Source organism: Oryctolagus cuniculus, chromosome 11 (genome assembly GCF_051225735.1).
Source record: "Oryctolagus cuniculus isolate XC-2025 breed Fujian yellow rabbit chromosome 11, ASM5122573v1, whole genome shotgun sequence".
NCBI lineage: Eukaryota > Metazoa > Chordata > Mammalia > Lagomorpha > Leporidae > Oryctolagus > Oryctolagus cuniculus.
The window spans coordinates 99996675-100022359 of record NC_142877.1 but is presented as its reverse complement, the minus strand read 5'-3'; the positions used below and the strand labels follow the sequence as shown (position 1 = coordinate 100022359).

The 25685-nt window shown below is 39.7% G+C and overlaps 1 protein-coding gene across 1 annotated transcript in view; it reads right to left on the bottom strand.

Annotated features, from left to right (window-relative positions):
- Positions 1-5300: 5300 nt before the first annotated feature.
- LOC138844413 (uncharacterized) overlaps positions 5301-25685 on the bottom strand; it is a 205134-nt gene continuing 184749 nt past the window's right edge. The window contains exons 5-6 of the mRNA XM_089309073.1: positions 12678-12814; positions 5301-5654 (exon numbers count right to left, since the gene is read on the bottom strand). Of these exons, the coding sequence (XP_089165199.1) occupies positions 12760-12814 (55 nt within the window). The 3' untranslated portion in view covers positions 5301-5654; positions 12678-12759. The remainder of the gene's footprint in view (positions 5655-12677; positions 12815-25685) is intronic.

Here is a 25685-nt window from a genome sequence, read left to right as displayed (position 1 = left end):
AGAAAGAAGCAATGGGATATTTCCTAGTTGTTGTTCACTTTTTATATATATAAAAAAATTTGCCTTGGATCATACTCATTTGGAGCTGATAGCGGGATCTCTCACTCCTCTCCCTACAATTTAAAAAAAAAAAGTGGAACTAATTTACACAGGTTGAGAAGGTCTGTTGGTCTGTTACTGTAGCAACAGCCATCCCCCAGATACAGCATAACTAATAAGTTAACTAGACGCACCTAGTCCCAACCATCCAGCATAAGCCATAAAACTAAACTGCTGAGAATCACGGGCAACTTTGCTGAGGGAGGAATGGTGCAAACTGGTACACTGGGGAAGCCAATAATCCAATTTAGAAGTGCAGATTCTCATTCCAGTTTCATTGGCATGTTCATTTTGAACTAAAGGGATCTGAGCAGTAATTCTATAAACAACCGGCACTTAGAAATCAGAAGCTACAAGATTCTCTAGAGGTATAATTGCTTTTAAACCAAGCAACTTGAAATTGCGTCTGCCTGGTGTAGCAGGGAGAAGAGCAGAAAAAAGTCTTAGGAAAATGAGGAGTTGGTGAAGACACTGCAAACCAGGCATGGCTTTGATATTTCAATATATCCAATTGTGGAATTACATTTAATAAAATGAGGACTTTTATAGCACTTACAATTGTATTAGGTATCCTTATGTTTTATAAAAGCTAGATTTTATAATTCAAATCATAGTTGTTTTTTTTTTGAATTTTGTAATTCAAATCAGAAGAACTGATGACATGAATGAAGAGCCCTGGTTCAAATCATATCCCTGCCATCTTGCAATCTATAGCAGAGAAAATTTTGGTAGGTAACATAACCTCGCTAGTCTTTGACATCAAGTCTAAGATGGTGATGATATTGCATGTACTTTATGATTTTTAGCACCAAATGGAACAAGTATGTGTTTTTCATAGTTCTCAATAAATGTTGGCCCATGGTACTAGTAACTTTCAATTTACCCATCAAGTTTTGTTTATATATTGACTATTAAAGAAAGATTCCATTGACCACAAGACATACAGTTTACATTACCAAAAGACAAGTATTCTAACAAAAAGGGGAAAAATATGTGAAGGTATCATTCCTGAGTATTCTGAGGTAGAATGCTACACGCAATCATCAATAAAGACATGAATATCTAAAGAACAGTTTCTTAACTAAAGTTAAGTAAGGTTGTTGGTATGAGCCCAATAGTAGCAGTACTAGTTAACCGCTCTCACTAGGCATCTGGCCTGCTACTCTGCCTTGTCAAGGTCACCAAAGACCTCTACTCGGCAGCATTTGGCTCATTGCATCCCCTCTCTCCTCCAGGCTGCGCTTTCTGTGCTTGACTTCTGTTTCCCTCTTACATCACTAGTCATAATTAGACATAACTCTGCCTTTCAAATAAAATAAATAAAAAGTTACAGGGTTAATTAAGACAAAGAAACTGTTATATTGCTGAAGTTATCCTTTTTTTTTTTTTTTTTTTTGACACACAGAGTGGACAGTGAGAAAGAGAGACAGAGAGAAAGGTCTTCCTTTACTGTTGGTTCACCCTCCAATGGCTGCTGTGGCCGGCGCACCCTGCTGATCCGAAGACAGGAGCCAGGTACTTATCCTGGTCTCCCATGGGGTGCAGGGCCCAAGCACTTGGGCCATCCTCCACTGCACTCCCTGGCCACAGCAGAGAGCTGGCCTGGAAGAGGGGCAACCGGGACAGAATCTGGCGCCCCAACCGGGACTAGAACCTGCTGTGCCGGCGCCGCTAGGCAGAGGGTTAGCCTATTGAGCCGCGGCGGCGGCCTGAAGTTATCCTTTAATCCTTCCTTCTTTCAGTCCTTTCTTCTTTCCTTCACATTCCATACCCATTCCACCTGAACATGCTTTTACACTGATACATATTATGACCTCCATCTAACCATTAGCACTCTTGGCACCAGGAATCTTCTAAGCTACTATCATGTTTCAGTGCAATCATTCCTGTAGCACCTTTTTTTTAATCTTCCTATTTTTTTCCCTTTACCTCCAAAATATATTTTCCTCACAGGGACCAGAAAAATTGTTTAAATACTAAATTTGGATCATGCTACTCCTCTCCTCAACATCCTTCCAAGTTTTCCAGTGTCTCTTATAGTAACTACCCAGCCTCTGCTCTCTTTGATCTGATTCCTCCCCACCCTCCCTCCTTACTCTGCTTTGTCCCACTAGATACCTTACTTTGAACATCAAGAAATCTCTTGTCCCTCGGCCTTATATCCACTGCTCCTCTGGAACACTTTCTCAAGAGGTCCACTCAGTTCCTCAAGTCTCTGCTCAACTATAACTTATTCAGGGGATCCAAAAAACACCAACCTTCATATATCCATCTACTCCCCTTACCTTAGTTTACTTCATAATATCTAATGCATCATTTATTAACATTTTTATTTATTGCCAACCTCCCCCAAGTATACTCAAAGCTTCATGAGTCAGGGGGAGAGTTTAGACCACTGATGTATCCCAGTGCCTACACGGGTCATAGACACATATTATACGCTCAAATTGTTAAAGAAAAAATGAAGTCAAGTTAAACAAGAATACAGTATTGCTTGTGCTGTATTATATGTATCTGTTTGCATAACTATACATTCAGGATCTTGGCATAAAACGACCTATCTCCAGTGTACAATAAAAGTTAAAAGTAGCAGACTTGGAATATTCAAACCCTGCACATTCTAAGGAAAGATAACTCTTTGCATATCCCTCAGAAATATGTCCCTGGAGCATCCTGCTTGAAAAGAGTGTCTTTGTATATCCAGAACTTGGGCCATTCTGTAAGGTTTATGCTCAAATACATGTATGGTGAATTCCTATTTTTATTGAACTGAGCCCCGGGCCACACCAAATCATGCTGACTTCTGAGGACACAGGGGATGGAGACTGAGTACCTAATTTCAGCTGTATCAGTACTTCATACCTACATGACTGGTCTCCAACAAAAGCCCTGGGCACCCAGGCTTGGGTGAGTCTCTCTGGTTGAGAATAGTCCTCACATGTTGTCATATACTGTCACTGGGAGAATGCAGCACTGTCTGCATGATCCCACTGGGAAAGGACAGCTAGAAGCTTGAGGAGGACTCTCCTGGATTCTGTCCTAAATGCCCCTTTCCTTTGTTGATATTAAAATGTGTCCTTTTGCCGTAATAAACCATAAACCTGAATAGAACAGCTTTCCTGAGTTCTGTGAGTCCTTCCAGTGAATCATCAAACCTGAGAGTAGCCTTGGAAATTTCTGACACAGCTGGCAGCACAGTGTCTGGTGTATAATAAGTGTGCAATAAAGGTTGATTCGGTGAATAAATGAATGAATTAATGAATTAACATAGACAACAGGTCAATGCCATGTTAATCATCCATCATCTGTCAGGTTCTTTCTCTCCACTCTCTCATGCTGCCCTTCCAAATACATGTTTCTTTTTTATCTCCCACTCTAATTTCAAAACCAGATCTGACCGCTGTCTAGTAAAACAGCAGCCCTTAAAACTGTCACTAAATAGAAAAGCAGTTGACAGAAAGGGAAGATTTAGAGATCAAGACCATTTGGGTAAACAGGGCTTTGCCTCTCCGCAGATCACCTTCCAGGCAGCCGTTCTGCATGGGATAATTTGCTTTGTTGCCTGACTCCTGCCCTTCGACCTGGCTTGAACCCAACTCAGCAATGTATTCAAGAATATCCAGTTCCAGCATTTCCTTGCTGTTGCTCACTGAATTGATAATAAGGGAACCTTCTTTGTTTGCTTGGGATTTGACAACTCGGTGACAGGACAGGGAAGTGGCTGCAGCCTTAGTTTGGCTGTACTGCGCTCATGTATAATGGCACGTGCATATGTGAGATTTAACGATGGATGATAACATTCAAGGTCTGGCACGGGTTTCCTCTAGCCCATTGCACTGACATCTATCATTTTAATAGCCACCAAGGAAGAAAAATATACGATTCTCATTAATATCCTGAATTTGACCTTCCACTTGTCTTGAATTGAAACTCAGTTATAGCCTGGAATACAATTGTGTCTATTAAAAGAGTAGAGAAATCCTCTTTCTTAGTACTCACTTTTCCCGTGGAGTATAAAACAGAAAGGAAGGAAGTCAGGACTGAGGTGAACAGGTTATGACAGCAAACCCACTTCTTTCTGAAGTGTTCAAATAAAGAAAGCTAGGAGATATCCTGCTAGCCTAGAAATTAAGATAAATTTCTTCTGAATCACTTATCTATAGGGAAAAAAATCCATGAAAATAACCTACAACAAGAATTTGCTAAAATTAGGAAAATCAAGCCTGTGAATTCTATGAGCCACCTGATAATGCAATAAAAATTGGGTATGGTCTGTTTCTGTTTCCTGTACCCAAAATCTGAAACAAGACACCATGTACCACTTTGTTCAGGATGGAACCACAACCTAATCTGCCAAAAGATGGCTCAGTAGGGGTATCACAGATGTTTATAAAAGGTTCCAATGTACCAGCAATGGTAATAGGTTAGTCACACTCCTGTGATATTTGCCTTGATAATATATGTGGGTAGAAGACAGGACAAAGTATTCATAGTTAAGTAAATGAACAGTACGAACAAAGGCCAGCAAACTTTTAAACACTCGAAAGACAATTCTGTGTAGTGTAGGTGGGCTTATTTAAAAAGTATTGTTGCTTACCGTTCTTGAATGTCACACAAAATTTCTTTATAAAACCTGTAATTCTGCTTTATATTTTTAAAACAAGTAGACTAGACTTTCCCTTAATTGAGGACAATAAGCCCACCTTAATGGTCCTTAAAATCAATTTAGTTGAGATTATAGAGTACATCACTGGTCTTACATAATATCTTCATTGGGGGTGGCACTGTGGTGTAGTGGGTAAAGCCACTGCCTACAGTGTTGGCCTCCCATATGGGCACCAGTTCAAGACCCGGCTTCTCCACTTCTGATCCAGCTCTGTGCTGTGGCCTGGGAAGGCAGTATATCACTGTCCAACTCCTTGGGCCCCTACATCTGTGTGGAAGACCCAGAAGAAGCTCTTGGCTCTTGGCTTAGAATTAGTTCAGCTCCAGCTGTTGTGGCCATTTGGGGAGTGAACCACGGGATGGGAAGACACCTCTCTCTCTCTCTCTCTCTCTCTGCCTCCGCCTCTCTGTAACTCTGCCTTTCTAATAAATAAATAAATCTTTTTTAAAAACTTCATTATTCTTTTCCAAAAAGTATTGATTTGATGCAATCATTCAGACATTTGCAAAAATATATTTATTAAACATATACTCTAGGTAGAGCAGAATATGACATCTTATGAACTATACAATATCTTCCCTAACAGCATTCCGACTTAATTGGGAAGCTAAGACATTGACAGACACATAAAAAATTAAGTTTAAACAGGCAAAGTAGCAATAAGACACAAGAGATCACTCAAAAAGAGAATCAAGCTTGGTCCCTACTTTTGAGCTTTTTATAACATAGTTGGAAAAACAGGCAGTTAAAAATAGATCTTTATTAGAAGAGAATCCAGGTTTTCACAATAGTATAAAACAAATGGTCTGGGAAGAAAGAGGAGAGAACCGTTGATTCTGTCTCATACATCAGGACGGCTTCACAGAAGAGGTCACCACTAATATGGAACCTGTAGGATAAATACGATTTCTTAGGGATGAGGAGAAAGGCAGTCTAGCCTTGGGGCATTTTAAGAACAAAATTAGAACAGATTCATTTATCTAGGGCAAGTGTGGTTGTAGTGTTAGATAAGTGGAAGATGAAGAGTCAAAAGAAGGGGCCAGTACTGTAGTTTAGTGGGTTAAGCCACCATCTGCAGTGCAGGTTTCCCCTGTGTATACTGGTTCGAGTCCCAGCTGTTCTGCTTCTGGTCCAGCTCCCTGCTAATGAGCCTAGGAAAGCAGTGGAGGATGGTGCAAGTCCTTGGGCCCCTGTACTCTTGTGGGAAACCTGAAAGAAGCTCTTGGCTCCTTGGCTTCTGACTGGCCCAGTTCTAGCCACTGTAGCCATTTGGCTCTTGCCATTCTCTCTCTGTAATTGACTTTCAAATAAATAAATAGTCAAAAGAAACCATGCTAACTGGTTTGTATTTTAACTTACAGGTAATAAACGAGGAATCAAGTGTTAGTGTTTCAGTAGAAACAACATGATCAGATTTGCATTTCATAAGGGTCATCTGGCAACTATGTAGAAGACTGATAAAAGGGAGAAGAAATTAGAAGCAAGAAAGATCAATATTTCATCCACCCATATGCCCATCCAACCACTCTGTGGAGTATTAGCAAGTGTTTGATTCCTTAGGGTAGATCTGTACTCCTGCACTATTTGATATAATTGTATTTTGTTTGTTGGTTTGTCTGCTTATTTTGACCCAAACGTCAAAATTTCCTATAAGAAAACTAGATTTTTTTTCCTTTTCTGAATCATCAGATCTGTCAAAAGTAGACCCACATTTTAGTTGAAGTTGAATAATACATGAAGCATCATTTCCATAGTCTCCATCATTTCTATTTTGTCTCTGATGTTGAAGCCAAGTGCTACTGGCCACAGTTGTTGTACCTATAACACTTACATTTACATTAGAGAACAGCATCTTTATATCTATGTAGCATTAAAAATGGACACACACAACAGCTCATCGCAATGAAAACTAGGAAGGAGCATATTCTTTGTGGAAATGATGAACTATTCCATGCTTTTAGTACAAATAGTTTATGTTGAATGAATACAATTCAAGACAGTCTTTTACTGGGGCTGGTGTTCAGCACAGTGGTTAAGATGCTGCTTGGGATACCTGGGTTGAGGTTCCTACTCTTCTCCCCATTCCAGCTTCTTGTTAACATGCTTTCTAAAAGGCAGCAGGTAACGGCTCAAGTAGTCGGGTTCCAACTACCCACCTGGGAGACATAGACTGAATTCTTGGCTCCTGACTTCTTACTTGGCCTACCTGGCTATTGCAGGCATTTGAGAAGTGAAAAAGCAGATCAGAGAACTTCCTCTATCTCTGCCTTTCAAATAAATACAATAATGATAATTTTAAAAGATGCTCTTTCACTTATATCATCCCATCACACTCATCTATATTCTCTATTTTTCATTTAAAGTTTCAACCCAAAGGAAAGGGGAACTTTAGGGTAGACTCTCCTAAGAAACTGGCATTAAGGCATGAATAGAAGCTAGCTTTATAAAATCTTGTATCACTTCTTGATATATAAGGGTGCTTCAAAAATTCTGTAGTAAAATGAAATGAAAAGATAAGTTCATCTCAGTGCAAAAAAGGCTTCGAGGGGTTGGAGTTGTGGCGTAGCAGTTTAAGCCCCTGTCTGCGACACTGGCATCCTGAATGGGTGCCAGTTATAGACCCAGCTGTTCTACTTGCTATCCAGCTCCCTGCTAATGTGCCCAGGAAAGCAGCAGGAAATAGCCCAGAGGCTTGGGCCCCTGCACCCATGTGGGAGACCCGGAAGAAGCTCCTGGCTCCTGGCTTTGGTCTGGCCCAGCCTGGGTGTTGAGAGTTGAGGCCACTTGGGAAGTGAACCAATAGGAGAAATCAATCTCTCTCTCTCTCTCTCTCTCTCCCCTCCTAAGTCTGCCTTTCAAACAAATATTTAAAAGAAAGCTTTGCAATGTATGCATTGTTTTAAGATTTATTTATTTGTTTGAAAGGCAGAGTTACAGAGAGAGGGACAGACAGAGTGAGAGAGATCTTCCATTCACTGGTTCACTCTCCAAGTGCAGCAATGGCAAAGCCAGGCCAAAGCCAGGAGCCAGAAGCTTCATCCGAGGCTTCCATATGTGTATAAGTGCCCAAGAACTTAGGCCATCTTCCACTGCTTTTCTCAGCCCATTAGCAGGAAACTGGATCGAAAGTACAGCAGCCAGGACTTGAACTGGTGCCCATGTGAGATACCAGTGTGGCAGGCAGCAGCTTTATGTGCTAGGCCAGCCCCATAGTTTTTTTATAATACATTTTTTTTCCACAATCTTTCTGAAAACCCACTGTAGGTATGTATTTCAAATTGTGTTTGCACATGAAAATACTTACCTTTTAATTTTACTTTCCATGAAATTTCTGAAGTGGCCCCACAGTATTCCCAGATACTGTCCCCAAAATGTTTAAGTCCACTAGTGATTGCCTCCTTTAAGTTAGTTCTAAAACACTAAGGAAGTGTCGCTACCAAGACAGGGTCTGGTACAAGCCACATTTATTCAGAAAATATTTGTTAAGCACATTTGAGGTTCTGGGCATTATGCTAGGTTGGGGAGAAATACATAGTGAAGAAATACATATGTACTAAAATGTATGCTATCGTTTCACAAATAATTACATAATAAATCATAGTAAGATACAAATGGTACATGAGAAGAGGCTGGCATACAAAGGAGGGTATTGTGTCAATTAAGATTGCGTTCAGCTGCAAGTTAAGCAAAAATCTGAAAGATGGTGGTTTGAACAAATAGGGATCATTTTCCTCATATTACTGTGAATTGGGAATAGAAAGCTTCTGGTGTTTTTATGGTGGTTCCAACATGACAGTGCTGACGCTTATTTTGCTTTCTAGGCCTCTCCTTCATGGTCACAGGAGGTGGATGGCTGTGATGTTTGACAGACAGGAACTGGTTTGTGGTATGAGGAGAAAGGGGAGCCAAAATCAAGGATGACACAGATTTCTGGCTTGGACCACTACACAGAACTGTAGAAATTTCCTGCAACAATAGCTACAGGAGAAAGAGCAGGTTTGTAAAGAAGGAATCACCCTATGTCCTCTCTCTTGCTATCAGGAGAGTGAACATGTGATCTTGACTCAGCCAATCAGAATGACCCTAGCAACACAGATTTGTTTATGGATAAACCAATCAAAATCATTCCTGGTGAAGGGGGAGAAAAATACTCATTCTTTGCTGGTATTGCTCAGTGGTCAAGAAAGAGACTCTGCTCTAGCGATAACAAAGAAGAGATGGATTCTGGAGGTTGTGTTTGAGTACTTGGACAGTCAGACCTGATGCAAATCAAGCACTGCATGTTTCCAGCTTGTAAATCAACATATTCTTTTGTCTCTTTCTATTTATTTATTTATACATTTGAACCATTTCGTTTCTGTTAAAAACTGAAGAGGATTTACTAATGTAGGGTCATTAATAGAAAAATGTCTATTAAAGTCATAAACATAGATGAGTTCCTCCAGGGAAAATGTATACAAGGAGAAGGAAAGCAAACCTAGGAGAGAGTCCTGAGGATCTAGACACTGCAAACACACAAAGGATACTGAGAAAGGGCAGCCACAGAGGTAAGAGAAGAGCCAGGAGAGAGCATGGATAAGGATTGAAATAGTCTCCACTCTCAGTGAAAGGGGAATGACTCTATCAGTGGTCCTGCAAAACCTATGGCTTGATAATGACTTGGCCTAAAGCTACGAGACAAATGGGGTCAGCCCCATCCCAATCAATGGACATGGACATAGGGTGGTCTGGTCTCTCATTGGAAGACTGGGTAGCCTACTAAATGTGAGGCTGAGAAACAGAAGGAGAGTGTGGATTTGAAACACTATGTCTATGGAAACAGAACTGTGTACCGCCTGATTTGGAGCTCATGGGAGGGCTGACAGAGAGGTAAGTTAAGTCTAAGGTAACTTTGGACTTTATAGACTGGCCAAGTGGGTAATGGTAAAGTTTTATACTGAAGTTTGGACAGGGAATAAGGTGCATCTCGGGGGCCAGTGTCATGGCTCAGCAGATTAAGCCACCACTTGCAATGCCAGCATCCCATACGGGCAGAGGTTCCAGCTCCTGCCAATCCACTTCCAATCCAGATCCCTGCTAATTCACCTTGGAAAACAGAAGATGGCCCAAGTACTTCAGCCCCTGCCACCAAACTAAGAGACTCAGATGAAGCTCCTGGCTCCTGGCTCCTGGCTTTGGCCTCGCCCAGCCTTGGCTGCTGCAGCCATTTAGAGAGTGAACCTGCCTGCAGAATAGAATGTCTGTCTGTGTATCTCCCCCCACCCCTCCATATCTCTGCCTTTCAAAAAAAAGTGCATCCTAATATCTTGAAAGCGTTGATTCAGTGTCCTGTTAGGATACTTTTAACTTAACATTTTCTAGAAATAGGGAGAAATAGTTGAAGCCTTCTAGAACAAATGGGAGTGAGACAGTATTCAGGAAGAATCAAAGGGAAATAATGAGGCTAAGATATTCAGGGCATCAGAAGCATCCAGAAAACTTTGCTGTAGCTGAGTTTGAATATTCAGTATATATAGAAATGTATGTTAATGATCACTGAACACTAGGAATAGTGATTAAAAACTGAGAGTAATGTCTAAACCAGAACTCATTGGTATAGGGATTTGTGAAAAGAACACAAGAAGCTGTATCTTGTTCAGTAAATAGAGCCATGGCCTTCACGAGTACATGAGAAATGGGAACATACATGTCGAAGGCCAATGTAACTTGGAGGTCTGCTCTTAAGTGACCTCTCATTACATAGGGTCTCCATTTGCACTGTAGGAAAGAGCACTGAAGGAAGTAAAGGCAGCATTCAACCTTGTTTTATTTTCATGTTATTCTAAAAATGATTTAATATAAGAATTTGCAAGCATGAATGGAGAGGAGCTTTGTGGAAAGTGTAATATCAAGTGTATTAAAAATGTATGACACACTGTATATTCTTGTAGGAGATCCATCCAGGACCCCTAGGAGATGATAAAATGGCATAAAATGTGATTAATAATATTGTAAATCCTGTTGATTGGAAAACTCAGGGACACATGACAGATTGACCCGACTCTTTGATTTAAGCCAATATCACAGAAATAACCTTTCAGATGCTGAAAAAGAATAATGTCTTGCCTGCAGGACAGAACACAACATAAGAAAATGCAGCTGTCTTCCAAGGTTTGTTTTCATACATTAAATGCCCTCAAAACAGTTTATGTCTGAAACTTTATGTTTAGATACCATTCTCATTAGCCAGAATTATCACTATTTCAGTAACCCTTCTAAGTAATCCCTATAATTTCAGTAAAACAGAAGAAAAAAGGAAATACGCCAAGATGCTAATAGTGAAAATCTTCAGGTGATGAGCTGAAGTGGTTTCGCTTTACTTTATGGTATTTTTCAAGTTTTTTATGGAGACATACAGGTATAATTATAGAGAAAAAAGAGCCAATATTTACATTTAATAAAATCAAAGTGTTAAAAAACAAAAATGGTTTTAAAAACAAAAATGTTATGAGCACTTTCCATCATATTTACACAAAAAATCATTAAGAATAAGTGAATCTAATGAACAACTCATGCAGAACGCAATGATGTTCAGACCCACCGTTGTCTGCCCAGTCTCAAGGCATGCCTGAGTGTCTCTTCTTCATGTTCTTATACAAGGGCACGTCAAACAGTTCACAGAAAATGGGATTAAAAGATAAGTTTATTTTGGTAGAAAACAAATTTGAAATCCATGGTTCTTTTTTTTTTTTTTTTCATAGTACAGAGTCTCCATTAACTTTTTGAAGAATTTTGCCTTCCTTAGAGAAGAATGTTCTAGAAATCTAGTCTTTCCACTCCCTTTGTATTAGACTATTCTATTTTTTTGCCTCCCAGTGTCTTTTCTTCTGTCATTCACAACCCAATATTCCTCTGAAGAACGTGTGCTTCCAATCTTGGATCACAAGTTTATAGTAGAGTGGACTCCTGGCACAGGCATGGATATATGAGTCACTCCTGGCTAACCACAGCAGGACATCCTCTGGCTACAGCAGTTGGTACAGGAATGGGAATGATAAATCTTCAAGAGATATAGTGAGACTAAGGAAGAAGTGTATGTTCTTTTCTGCTAGACTTGAACTTGGTTAAGTGCATGTCTAGAGCTTTCATGAAGATGAATGGAAGGAGTCAGAGAAGAGCAGATAACAGCCTTCTGTTCTCTTCCTATTGTTGGAGGTGTTAGGGCAGAGCGGAAACTTGCCCTACAGTGCCCATACACTTTAACTCCATTTGTTATACAACTGCCACAGTATAATAATTTTGTGTAAACAGGACATTTTTAATACTGTTTAAAAAGTTTTTTAGCTTCCAAGCACAGGCAGCAATAATATGTCTGTGATATGAATTTAACCTAAGACAGAATACTCCTACTCAGTGCACACATTATAGAACTGTACATGGCAGATCTGTGAGCAAATTACGGTGAAGAATAACCATAGTCACCAGCCCACCACGAAGTTCAAGACTTTACTGTCACAGAGAAAAAAAATGTCATCAATATTAAACGTTTTGGCTCTGCTCATCTTTACCTACCCAGAAAACAGGTTAAAAAAAAAATGTCAGTGCCTTGGTTTCTCAAACAAATAAATCTTTTTTTAAAAAAAATGCCAATGCCAGTTGGAAAAAGGAAACAATCTCTTCTTAACACTTTTCTAAGAAACAGCTATTTTGCTATTTTCCCATTTTCAAAGTTATCATTTTCTAATTTTCATCTTATTTTTATCAAAAGGTTAAAATTTAAATAATCCAAGTAAAAGAGTCAAGTATGAAGGAGAAAATTAATTCTTTCTCCTAATTACCATCTTCTTCCTCAAAGACAAGTAACATTAATAATTTGAGTGTTCTTCTCAGAAGCTCCTATATCCATATGCATTGTCAACAAATAAAAACTTACCTGTGCATAGCAAATATAAATATTCAGATAAATGGTGTGCTTCGCAAGGCAGGGGTAAGTCTCATGACCCTCAAGCCTCCATCTATGGGTCTGAATTAAAAGGCCCAGAAAGTCTTTCTGAGGGAGGCATCTTCATTCTGCAAAGAAAATGTAGGTCATAGTTATGCAAATAGAAGGCCAGCAGATACCCAGTGTCCAGAATGAGAATGTAAGGGGACCAATTCCTGGATGTGTGCTTTAGCAAAACCCACCCCTATCCTAGTGTGCAGAGTTTGGAAAGGAGGTGGAACAATTTGAAAAGGGATTCCTGTCCTTGTCTTCTGGAAAAGAGGAGACATAAATCTCTCCCTTAAGTCAAGGAAACTAGTCGGGAGCCTGTGAGGTTCATCAGAAAAGCTACTGAGGTCTCCCTGGGAGGGCAGCAGAACATCAGGGCCCAAGGGCTTCCAGGAGAGGGCTTTTGCAGAGAACAGAGCTAAGGATGGATTTGTGATTTGTGATTTGGAGTATAATGGCTGAGCCTGGTTGCTAACTAAATACGTTCACAGCACAAGCATGGGTCATCCCAGCTCCCAAGGATCGTGCAGCCATGAGGCAACCCAGCAGCCGCAGACAAGTATCCCCTGGCAGTAGTGCCAGGACCATTCAGTACAACTCAGATTAGGAGCAGCTCACCATTAGAATAGGACTGAGTGGACTCTGCTGTGCGGGCTCCCCCTGGTGCTGAGAGCTGGATGGACTGTCTTTTTTTTTTTTCTTTTCTTTTCTTTCTTTCTTTCTTTTTTTTTTTTTTTTTTTTTGACAGGCAGAGTTAGATAGTGAGAGAGAGAGAGGGAGAGAGAGAGAGAGAGGGAGAGAGAGGGAGAGAGAGGGAGAGAGAGAAAGGTCTGTCTTCCTTCCATTGGTTCATCCCCCAAATGGCTGCTATGGCCAGAGTGTTGTGCCAATCCGAAGCCAGGAGCCAGATACTTCCTCCTGGTCTCCCATGCGGGTGCAGGGCCCAAGCACTTGGGCCATCCTCCACTGCCTTCCTGGGCCACAGCAGAGAGCTGGACTGGAAGAGGAGCAACTGGGACTAGAACTCAGAGTGGAGGATTAGCCTAGTGAACCGTGGCGCCGGCCCTGGATGGACTGTCTTTAAACTGCCTAAATCCTGAGGTTCTTATACGATGCATTAATATAGGTGGACACTTGAGCAGTGAGTAGGAAAGACAGGAGAGACGTGTTCACATCAAGGGAAGCATACCAAGCTGGTTACATGCAAGATACCACATTCTACATGTTTATATAATAGTGTTTCAAAAAGATCTTGGAAAATGGAATTAAAAGTAACATTATTCTAGTGTAAAAATTCTGAAATTGTAACATGAAGGATCTTCAAAAAGTTCACAGAAAATGTGTATTATGAAAAAGCAGCTTGGATTTTAAAATATTTTTGAAATTTTGAAAAAAAAATTTTGAGGGGCCAGCATTGTGGCATAGCTGGTAGAGCCACTGCCTACAACACCAGCAAATGATAGTGGTTCCAGGTCGAGTCCCAATTACTCTGCTTCAGATCCAACTCCCTGCTAATGCACCTGGGAAAGCAGCAGAAGACAGCCCAAGTTCCTGGGCTCCTACACCCACATGGGAGACCCAGATGGGGCTCCTGGCTCTTGGCTTCTGGCTTTAGCCTGGCCCAGTCCTGGCTGTTGAGGCCATTTGGCAAGTGAACCAGCAGATAGACAATCTCCCTCTCTCCGTCTCTGTAATTCTGACTGCCAAATAAATAAATAAATCTTTTAAAAATTGTAGTTAGTATCCTAGCACATATATTTTTATTTATCAATGAGATAAACTCCTAGAAATAAAATTGTTGGTCAAAGGTATGTGTTTTTAAAAGGGTAGTAGATTCTGCCAAATTATCCCTCAAAATATTTGCCTTAATTTATATTCTGATTAAAGAGGTTCGAATCATTTTATCATGTTTCTGAAGTACAGAGTATTAAATGCGTATTTTTTTCATTATAATGATGAAAATATCATTTCATTTAATGTTGCAAAAACTCCTAGAAGTTAAAAAAATTATCTCCTGGGGCCAGCACTGTGCCATAGTGGGTAAAGCCTCCACCTGCCACGCTGACATCCCATATGGGTGCTGGTTCGAGTCCTGGTTGCTCCACTTCTGATCTAGCTCCTTGATAATGTGTCTGAGAAAGCAGCAGAGGATGGCCCACGTCTTGCACCCATGTGGGAGACTCAGAAGAAGTGCTAGGCTCCTGGCTTCAGATTAACCCAGCTCAGGCTATTACGGCCATTTGGGGAATGAACTAGTGGATGGAAGATCTCTCTCTCTATCTCTGCTTCTGCCTCTGCCTCTCTGTAACTCTGCCTTTCAAATAAAATAAATCTTTAAAAAAAATTATCACCTATATTTTTCTAATGAGGAAACCAAAGCTGGGAAAGGTTGTATAACCATTATATTGTTAATAAATACAAGAACAAAGATTCAAACTCTGATGTATTTTGTTCTAAAGCTCATTTGTCATCCATTCATTAAATAGAGCTTACTATATTTCAAGAACTATTCTAAGCATATTATATGTGTCTGTCATTTCATCTCTGAATCAGGTCTTTAAGGCACAGGCAATTAATATCCTCATTTTACAGATGAGATAACTGGCAATGTCAAATTAACGTACTTGCTCAAAAATGACGAAGATGTGGCTGGAACCTCAGCTATTTGGCTTCTATTCATTTTTAACTCAGCAGCAACCTCTTCAAAATTATTGTTTTTCTGCAAAGGAAAAATTCAACTCTGCAGAGGCAATTGCTCTGTATGTCAGTATTTATAAAAAATATGATAAAGAAATGAGAGTGGACTGAAAGAAACCATTTCAGTGGTCTTCAAATGGTTACAGACTTTGATATCCATCCATTAGCATCCCTCCCTTTCTCTTTCTCAAACTCTAGATGTGACACTATCTCTCAGGGTTTAAAATGCTTGTCAGTCTTGTCTATATCCAACTTCATTGCTGTCATATACCTTGTGATATGAATTTAATCACTTGGGTTGAGGGGACCAGATCTGTAACATCTGTTGTACCCTCAGATCCTCTAAATATTATGGGCAGGTATAAATCAGATTAAGATTGGTTGATGATTTGAACAGAAAACTTAGAAAAATGCAAAATGAAAAGCATTACTTCAATATCTGTTTTTAATTAATCCATTTTACTATATAGCTTTTAAATCAAATTTAAAAAAAAATTAAGCATTATTTTAAGTAAGAGGGAAATGGCAGTATAATTGTTTAAAGACGACATGGTAATACCTAAAAATTTTTGTTTTATAAAGGAACTCAAAACGGATTTCCAAAAAATACTATACACCCAAACAATTTTACAATTTAAATAATATAAAATATCTAGAACTTAACTGATCATAAAAGATCATTTAATAAGTTCTCCCTGATTGGTGACAACTAACTGAGCACCAAAAAGGAAACCTGTAGAAGTGAAATGGACACTATGAAAAACAGTGACTTGATCAACCCTTGTCCTGACCACTGATGTACAATTTAATACTTTATCCCTTTTAGTTTTTTTTGTTGTTGTTGTTGTTCTACTTAACACTATTGGTTGAACTCTGTAATTAACACACAATTATTCTTAGGTGTTTAAATTTAACTGAAAAGTGATCCCTGTTAAATATAAGAGTGGGAATAAGAGAGGGAGGAGATGTACAATTTGGGACATGCTCAAGCTGACTTGCCCCAAATGGTGGAGTTAAGAAATGTGCCAGGGGATTCCAATTCAATCCCATCAAGGTGGCATGTACCAATGCCATCTCACCAGTCCTAGTGATCAATTTCAGGTCACAATAGATCATAATGATAGGTCTAAGAGTCAAAGGGATCACATAAACAAGAGTAGTGTCTGCTAATACTAACTGATAGAATAAAAATGGAGAGAACGATCCAACATGGGAAGTGGGATACATAGCAGACTTGTAGAATGGCAGATGTTCTAAACAGCACTCTGGCCTCAGAATCAGCTTAAGGCATTCGGATCTGGCTGAAGAGCCCATGAGAGTATTTTAGGCATGGAAAGCCAAGACACTCTGGCAAAAAAAAAAAAAAAAAAAAAAAAACTAAATGAAAGATCTCTGTGAGTGAGATCTCAGTGGAAATAACGGGCCATCAAAGAAGGAGGTACCTTTCTCTGAAGGGAGGAGAGAACTTCCACTTTGACCATCAAAGAAGGAGGTACCTTTCTCTGAAGGGAGGAGAGAACTTCCACTTTGACTATGACCTTGTCTAAATAAGATCGAAGTTGGTGAACTCAAGAGGCTTCCATAGCCTTGGCAACTCATGACTAGAGCCTAGGGAGATTACTGATGCCTTAAACAAGGGTGTCAATTTGTTAAGTCAACAAGAGGAGTCACTGTGCACTTACTCCTCATGTAGGATCTCTGTCCTTAATGTGTTGTTCAATGTGAATTAATGCTATAACTAGTACTGAAATAGTATTTTACACTTTATGTTCTGTGTAGGTGCAAACTTTTGAAATCTTTATTTAGTATATGCTAAATTGATCTTCTGTATATAAAGATAATTGAAAATGAATCTTGATGTGAATGGAATGGGAGAGGGAGCAGGAGATGGGAGGGTTACAGGTGGAAGGGAAGTTATGGGGGGGTAAGCCATTGTAATCCATAAACTGTACTTTGGAAATTTATATTTACTAAATATAAGATCACGTAATAATATTGCTATACCAAATAAAGTATTTTACTAGATTTAACATCTTTGACTATACCAAGTTCCTTGATAAAGCTCATGGAAAATGGAGTTAAAAGGTAAGTTTGCTGCAAAAAAATTATGGAATCCACACATAGCTTTTGCATAATAGACATCTTCTATTACCTTTTTAGTAAAAGGCAAAAGATTTATATGATCTGAAGAAAAGCCAGAGTATCTATTAACTTTTTAAATTGCACTTCATATTGCTATGTCCATACAAATATAAATATATAAATAAAACTATTTCTGTGACAACTTAAAGCTATAAGGTAATCAGTTCATGGGAGTAATCAATTCTACTAAAATATTTTTAGTTAGAAAACTCAGATGATTTCAAAGTTTCTTGGGTTCAGTAACAAGGGGAGGCATCATGCATTTTTATTTTTTGTACCTCAGTTTCTTTGTATCGTCTATCATCACAAAGCCAAATACCATGCCAAAGAGCTATCTAATTAATATTGAAACAGGATACCATTAATTAGGCTTATTAATGGACTTTGGAATGCAATAAGTATTTTAATGGGGTTTCAGGAGCAGTCAGCTCTTTTCATGGGTCTACTTTTCTTTGCTCACTATTGTTTATGAGAAATATTGTTACAGCTTTCTCCAATCAGTCAATAATGCCAACAAATATTTAGAAAAGACTTTACTCTTGTCCTTTTTATAATAATCTTACCTTTGATGTGATGGTTTAACTAATATTTTCCAGGATTTGCACAAAGTAATAATTTTCAAAGATTGTAATATACCTTAGATATAATAAAAGATCAATTACAACTGGTTTACTGCCCCATGTGGGATTATTACCATCACCATCTTTTCAACCAATTTTGAACCTCTTGCCTTTTTTCTCTCATATCCAGGCAATGTGAGTATCCCTCTAGAATTCTGTGCACAGGGAATCTGAGCAGATGTGCTCAGAAAGATAATGGAGTACTGATAACTTTTTAAGGCAATTTCATAAAGAAGCCTGCAATTCTAGATCAATAGGTTTGATTCCCACAAGCTTAAAGTAATTACATTGAGAACTACATTCATTTGAGGTACAGGTCTGATAGAGTTCTTCATATACCCTTAAATACATATTAAATCATATTATTAGCGTATATTATAGAAAGAAACAGTCTACTTGACTTGTTAAAAGGTAGATTAATCAAATAAACATTGCAGCTTGGGCATTACAGAAGGAAGGTATCCATTCATTCAGCAGATACTTAACGAGTCAATTCTCAGTTAAAGCCCTCAGCTGTTATGGAGTTCATTTTCTAGTACAGAAGGTTCACATCGAATATATAAATACATACACTTAAGTTTGTCACATGGTGCTAAATGATAAAAATAAATAAATAAAGACAGCAGAAATAGGGGTGTCAGAAGAGACCTCTTTTAGATGCTGTCGTCAGAGGATTTAGGAGAAGGTGACACTGGGATCCAGCCATGGAGATCTGTGTGGAAGAGCATTATGAGTAAAATAATGACCACAGCAGAGTGGGAGATGAACAAGTACCAATACGGGTGGAGCAGGGCAGGGGGATGGAGGGTAGAAGGACCAAGGTCCACGAGGAAATCGCAGAGACAACACTAGCAGGTCCAAGGCCACTGTAAGGCTCTTAATCCGAGTGAGAGGGGGAGCTGTAAGTGCTCTTGAGCAGAGGCATCTCACAACCTGACTTCAAGAAGCGTCTTAAGAACAGTAAAAGTTGTCAGAAACAAAATGGAGTCACAAGCGTCAACCTTAACAAAAATCATTAAACATAGGAGGGTATAAAAGAAGGGTTCTAACGCATGATGGCCTCATCATAGCTACCACGAAAGACTCTGCTGGAACCACTAGCTTGCACAAAGGCCACTACAACCTTACACAAGAACAAATTCCATCCAGCAGCTACCTACACAACCACAGACTGATGCCACCCTTGCTATTAATCATGACTGAAGATTATTATTTCAAAAAAGCTTGTGTAATACCCCCTCTTCATTTCTATCTTTCAGACTCCCCTTTGAATATGCCCATGGTTTACTGTGGCACCTGTATTCCCACTGCAGTGCTCTGCAATTGCAATGGCATTCCCAGATAAAATCTGATTTGGCTTCAATATTAATGTCTTTATGATGATCTTAGTTGACCACTCTGGCTGCCATGCCAAGAAGGCCTTAGGGGAATTGATGAGAGCAGACAACCACGATCATCCAGATGGGAGAGGGCAGCAGACTGAACCCTTAGCTGTAGCCCTAAATGGGGTGAGAAAGCTTGCAGTCTGGATATTGTGGAGCAAGGAAAAACGGGACATACTCACTGGAAGTGAGAGTGAGAGAAGAAAAGAAGTTACAGGATGACTCTGTGGTTCTTGGCATAAGAAATGGAAGGAGGCCGGCGCCATGGCTCACTTGGCTAATCCTCCGCCTGTGGCAACGGCACCCCGGGTTCTAGTCCCGCCTGGGGTGCTGGATTCTGTCACGGTTGCTCCTCTTCCAGTCCAGCTCTCTGCTGTGGCCCGAGAAGGCAGTGGAGGATGACCCAAGTGCTTGGGCCCTGCACCCGCATGGGAGACCAGGAGGAAGCACCTGGCTCCTGGCTTCGGATTGGTGCAGCACGCCGGCTGTAGCGGCCATTTGGGGGGTGAACCAATGGAAGGAAGACCTTTCTCTCTCTGTCTCTCTCTCTAACTCTGCCTGTCAAAAAATAAATAAATAAAAAGAAAATATTTATAAAGACAAGAAATAGGAGAGAAGCACTGTTAAAATACGAAAAGGAGGGTCAGAGAGGGAAAATGCAACATCAAACAGTATTGACAGTGTCACTGACCAAATCTAGACAGGAAATTATCCCTGGTGCTTAAAATTACCCACAAAAGGCAAAGAATGAACAGACATGGCCCTCAAATTGGAGATCATAGCTTTCTCTGACAAAGATGTTTATTACAGAGTATAAATATCTGTTACCTTTAAAATTCACACACATCTTCTCATTTTAAAAATGATTCAGGAAATTTGGGCTTTAAATTAATTTTGGCCACTGGCAGTTACTACTCTTATAAAACTGGAGGAAATATATATTTGGCACATAACAGGGGCCAGCCAGGAACCAGGCGACTGCGACAGGAAAGTGAGGCACTGGGGACATGCAAATGGCACACGCCTTCTCTTCTTCTCTCTCTTTTTTTTTTTCCTACCACTTTGACAATGCATACCCCTGTTACAAATAGGCTGTTAGGATGTAAACAGTGCTGTGCCATCTCCATTGTAGAAACTAAATTTTGCTAGAAAGGATTGGAAAGAATCTTGATGTGAAAGTACCAAGTGGAGAGAGAAGAAAGAAGGCAGGCTGGCATATAAAACTGATGTTAACTATGAAGTGTAACCTGGGAGTGAGTGGGGCCATTCATAGTTACAATGTAGAATGCCTTCCATTACAGACACACTTCAGCTCTGCCCTTTTCTATATTAGGAAAATCAGATGTGCCACATTAGGGATTTCTCTGGGGCTCGTAGGCTCAGGAGCTCAGGGCAACTGTATATCAAAGTGCTATGGCTATGCTAACTTTAGACCGAAGGAGGAGGAAAACACAGGAGATGGATTTAAAAAGTCACTAAATCAACACGACTCTGGCAGTACACTAAATTGGCAGAATTAATCAAAGGGCTAACTTTGAGGGAGTTCACAGAGGTGAAGAGAAAAGCATCTCATTGTCATCAGGGCACCCAGAGATACGTAAGCTGCATTTAATACACTTGGGTCTCATTGTGCCACACACCTGCCAGCAGCCACCTGTACTTACAGTCGCCATGTTTTGGCATTCCCAGTTTAGTCCAAGTTCCTTTAATCTACCCAACTTAGCCCTGGTCTTCTCATTTTTTATTTTAGAGTTTTTTCCTTGTAGATATGAGGGTACTTCCAAAAGTTCATGAAAACATGGATCAAATGATAAGTTTATTTTGGTGTAAAAATTTTGAAATCATATATACAACATTTTTTTCAAAGTATACACTTTCCATGAACTTTCTGAACACCTGTGAGTATGGAAACCCAAAGCTAAGGTACAGCCTTAGTTCCCCCTTCTCTTTATTTAAAAAACATCTGTGTGCACATTAACCATCAGGTACTTACATGTAAGTACCATGCTTTATTTTCACTTTTATACTAGCAAGTTCTACAGGATTTAGGCTGGAACAATATTAGAAATGTTTTAATAGTTACTAGCTTTTACCAACTTCTTTTGGAAGTACTAAACAGGTTTCCCTTTTTTTCATTAGTGTTGATTCCCAGGGATTTTTCCTTTCTTTGTCTTCTTTCTTTTACACTTTCATTTCTTCCATTTCCATGGATGAGGTGCTGAGACATGAAGTAAAGTGTAAGGAAGTTACCCAGAGCTGGGAATTAAACCTGTAATGCCTTTTTCCAGCCTCTCCTGACCTTTCAGATCAATGGAATTTCACTGCTGAATGCTTTAAAGCTTCAGAGACAAATCCAATAAGGGCGCTGGAATGCACCCTACCACTTCAGTCCCTGTGGAGCTGGAGAGACAAAGGAATCGGCCTCTCTGTGTGCATGCTAATCAAATCTCTCACGAGTACCCCACAAGCTAAGTACAGGAAATCTCAAGTTTTCTGCCAGACTTCAATTTCCTAATCACGGCCTCCAATTCCCTTTGGTCTTTATGCTTCAGCCAGCAGCCACGGCCTACCAGGCTGGCCAGCACATTCGCTGCCCTCTGTGCTAAGTGTTCGCATTGTTGAGAGGCAGTGGAAGGGGGCTGCAACACTCCGGCTCTGGCAAGGCTGCCTTGCCCTAAAAACATTTCTCTTCCTGGCTCTCAATCCCACAGTGTTTACTGGAGCCATATCTTTTCTTTTGCATTATTTCTTTCATTCTTGGTCCTGACTTTCCAGCTGGTAAGCTGATAAGTTTGGGACACGTTATTTTTAACCAGGCTGACAGTGAACCTTGCTCTGATTGACTTTTAAAAATAATTTCCATTTGACTTTCACATCGGCCACAACATAAAAGTGATTTGTTAGGTGTCACTAATGACCTTTCTCCGGAAAGCTTGAGTCAGATCCCTGACGACAGTAAACAGCATCTATCAAAATCTTCCTGCAGCACCTTGGAGCCAACAGAAATCTTTCTGAATCTTTTCCATGCTTCTAAGTTAGCCACATCCTGCACACACGCACACACAGCCCCACGCCACATAAACACATATATACACAGCCAACAGCTTTACATGTGCATTTTTTTGCATTTCTAGTTAATGCTGGTGAAAATCAAGCTATTCTATTCAAAGAGGAAATTTATCTTACCTAAACTGCTGTACCAATCATTCTTTCTCAGTCTTCCCTTTGGTGCCATGCTTACCTTATCAATGGGAGGGAAATGTCACCTGCCTGCCACAAGGAAGAATGGGTCTTCACATACACTGCATTTTTCCCAAAATGAGGGAGACAGAGTTGTGGGTCAGTAAACATTCAAAAGTGTATTTCTAGATATAGCAAGGACAAAATAGTCTTATGCCATCTTTTGCAGAGTAATTTGTTCCTGGAATCTATAGGGCTATTTCTCAGAAATGTTATTACAGTCAATTTCAAAAGGAAAAAGTTTTGTGTTTTCAACCTCCAAACTGACTGGTATTTATGTTAAAACAACATTAAATCCCATTAAAATTGGTTCAACTACCTCAATAGTTAACATTCAATATCATCATATGAACCAACAAGGTGTTTTTCCTTCATTAACTATTTAACAAAATTGTTTCCCTACTATTTTTTTTTTAGATCTTCCTTGGAGCTCTTTTCTATTTTAGTATTAAGGCAATGCTCACAAAAAGACCAATGATTCTCTTTGTTGTGTAATTCAACCTTTAATATTGAAAGAAAAATAAAGGTACAATAAAGACAAAATAGACCAAAGAAAACAGAACAGATAATCTTACCCTCAATGAATAAGTGGACATCATAAGACCAAGCTATATAAAATGTCCCTGACAAAAACAATGACCACGAATTCTCTAAAGGGAGAAATCCATACATCTCACAATGAAGAGAAAACAGGGAATAAGACTGTGTGGTGATAATTCTCGAGGTATTCAGTTACCTTTAAGATGCAAAATTTAAATTGGTACTAATAAAAATGGCATAAATGCCACAAAAGGGAAAATATATTTAATCAAATTCAGTGTAAGTCAAGTTCTTAAAATCCAAACAAGTAACTGCTATGCCAAAAGAGAGAAGAGGAAAGGAGAGGAAACTCAAGGAGACTGAGTTTGGGTACCAAGTTGGCTGTATCCCGGGAATATTTGATAGACTCTTGTCACACGAATCAAAGAGACTCATGGAGTTTAATACCCATGAGTTCATGAAGTTTAATACCCATGGGAGGTTAAGCAGTGACTTCCAAGGCTCAAAAATCCCTCTGAAAACTAATCAGAGCTATACATCCTATTCCCGTTACAAAGCACATACATAGACACAAAAATTAGCTTATAATTTCTAGTATTTGAAGGTTTCCTAAAATTCCGCCATGATTGAAGACTCTCAGTCTTGTCTAAGAAAACTCTCCTTCTAAAAGTGTAGATCCTCGAAGTGCCACGATGCTTCCTTTTTCTTGGATCGGACATTCTTTGTGTTGTGACTCATTATTCATAAATAAAGCACTACATGAGTGACGAGATTCAGGAGACTCCTCCAAGGGCAAACGAACTGACGGCTGTCAGTTGATTATCTTTCGGACATGCTCTGCTAGTAGTTCCTACTAAAACTTAAGCTTAGACTGCTTCCTGGGAATAAATTAAGCTGATATGTGAGTTACACTAACTCATAATACTTGATTCCTGCTGTTTGGGTGAAGTCATGGCAGGTTTGCCTCACAAGCAATGGCTATCTGTCCTAAAATTTTGTACCAACAAAATGGTTTTGTGCATTAAATCCAATTTTCAATCTATTTAGCAAATAAGCTTTGTTCCTTAGAAGAAATTTTATGGTGAATCTTTTGGTGGAACTAGTCATGACTTGAAATGTTCTGTAAATCCTGCCTTGTATACTCATATATGAGTTTTGCTAAAAATGAGAAGCTCCTGAACTAATTTATACATAGCAACCTGAATAGGTACAGAAACTCATACCAGAATTCCGTTTGGAGGATAAAAGGATTTGGTCAATTCCATTCAGGTGTTGATTTAAGGTTACAACTGGTTATTTGTGCCTTCTGGACACTTGTATAGCGTTATGGGTACTGCAGGATTTGTCTCCCTAGAACTCATGCAGACGATGAAACTCTGATGTCTTAATGGTGCACTGATTAAGGGTAGAGATTTGATATAACTGTGATGGGTAAGAGTTGGGGCTCATGGGAAGTCTCTGGGTCACTGGGGTCATGCCCTGGGAGAAGGATTCTTGCAAGATGTCTGACTATTTCAATTAGAGGTTGGCCTGGGTACTCTCTTGCTTCCTGCTGCACCATGTGATAGGGCCTCTCTACCCATCACCTAGTAGCCTCCATCAGACGTCACATTCTGGGGCCTCCCAATCCTGCAATGTGCAAAATCTGAGTTGAAATAAACATTTTCTTTCCCCCAAGAAGTGCCTCTCAATCCAAGTAATGAAAACAGGACTAATAGATGCAGTGATTTTGATTGTCACTTCAGAATTTAACCATACGGTAGAATTTTCTCTGCTGCGTCTCATAATGGTTTTGTCTTCTTGGTTAGCTTTTCAATGGCAAGGTCCTTTTCTTTTGCTTCACTTTTATCTTCCACAGTGCTCAGCCAAAGGAGGATCCCAAGGATTTTAGAAAAAGTGTTAGAGATGAGCCATAAAGAATGGGGAAGGTTTGGATAAATGGAAAAGAAAAATAGCAGAAGCAAAGGGTCAGAGGCAGGAACATGGAGTGAGTCAGGGAGTAAATCAGACGTCAGAGGCAGAAGGGGAGCCAAAGATGAAAGGCCCAGGAGAAGAAGGTGGGGGGAGGAGGGGACAAAGACGGTACCTAGTACATAAAGAAGGCTTAAAAATTATACTGGACGTTATTATTCAAAAACACTTCTTAAACCAGATGCCATGTCAATAACTGAGCATGTGTTTCTGGTGGGGTGGGGGAAATGATGATATGAAATTCCTAATATATATTTTTTTTTGACAGGCAGAGTTAGACAGTGAGAGAGAGAGAGACAGAGAGAAAGGTCTTCCTTCTGTTGGTTCACTCCCCAAAGGGCCGCCACGGCCGGCGCACT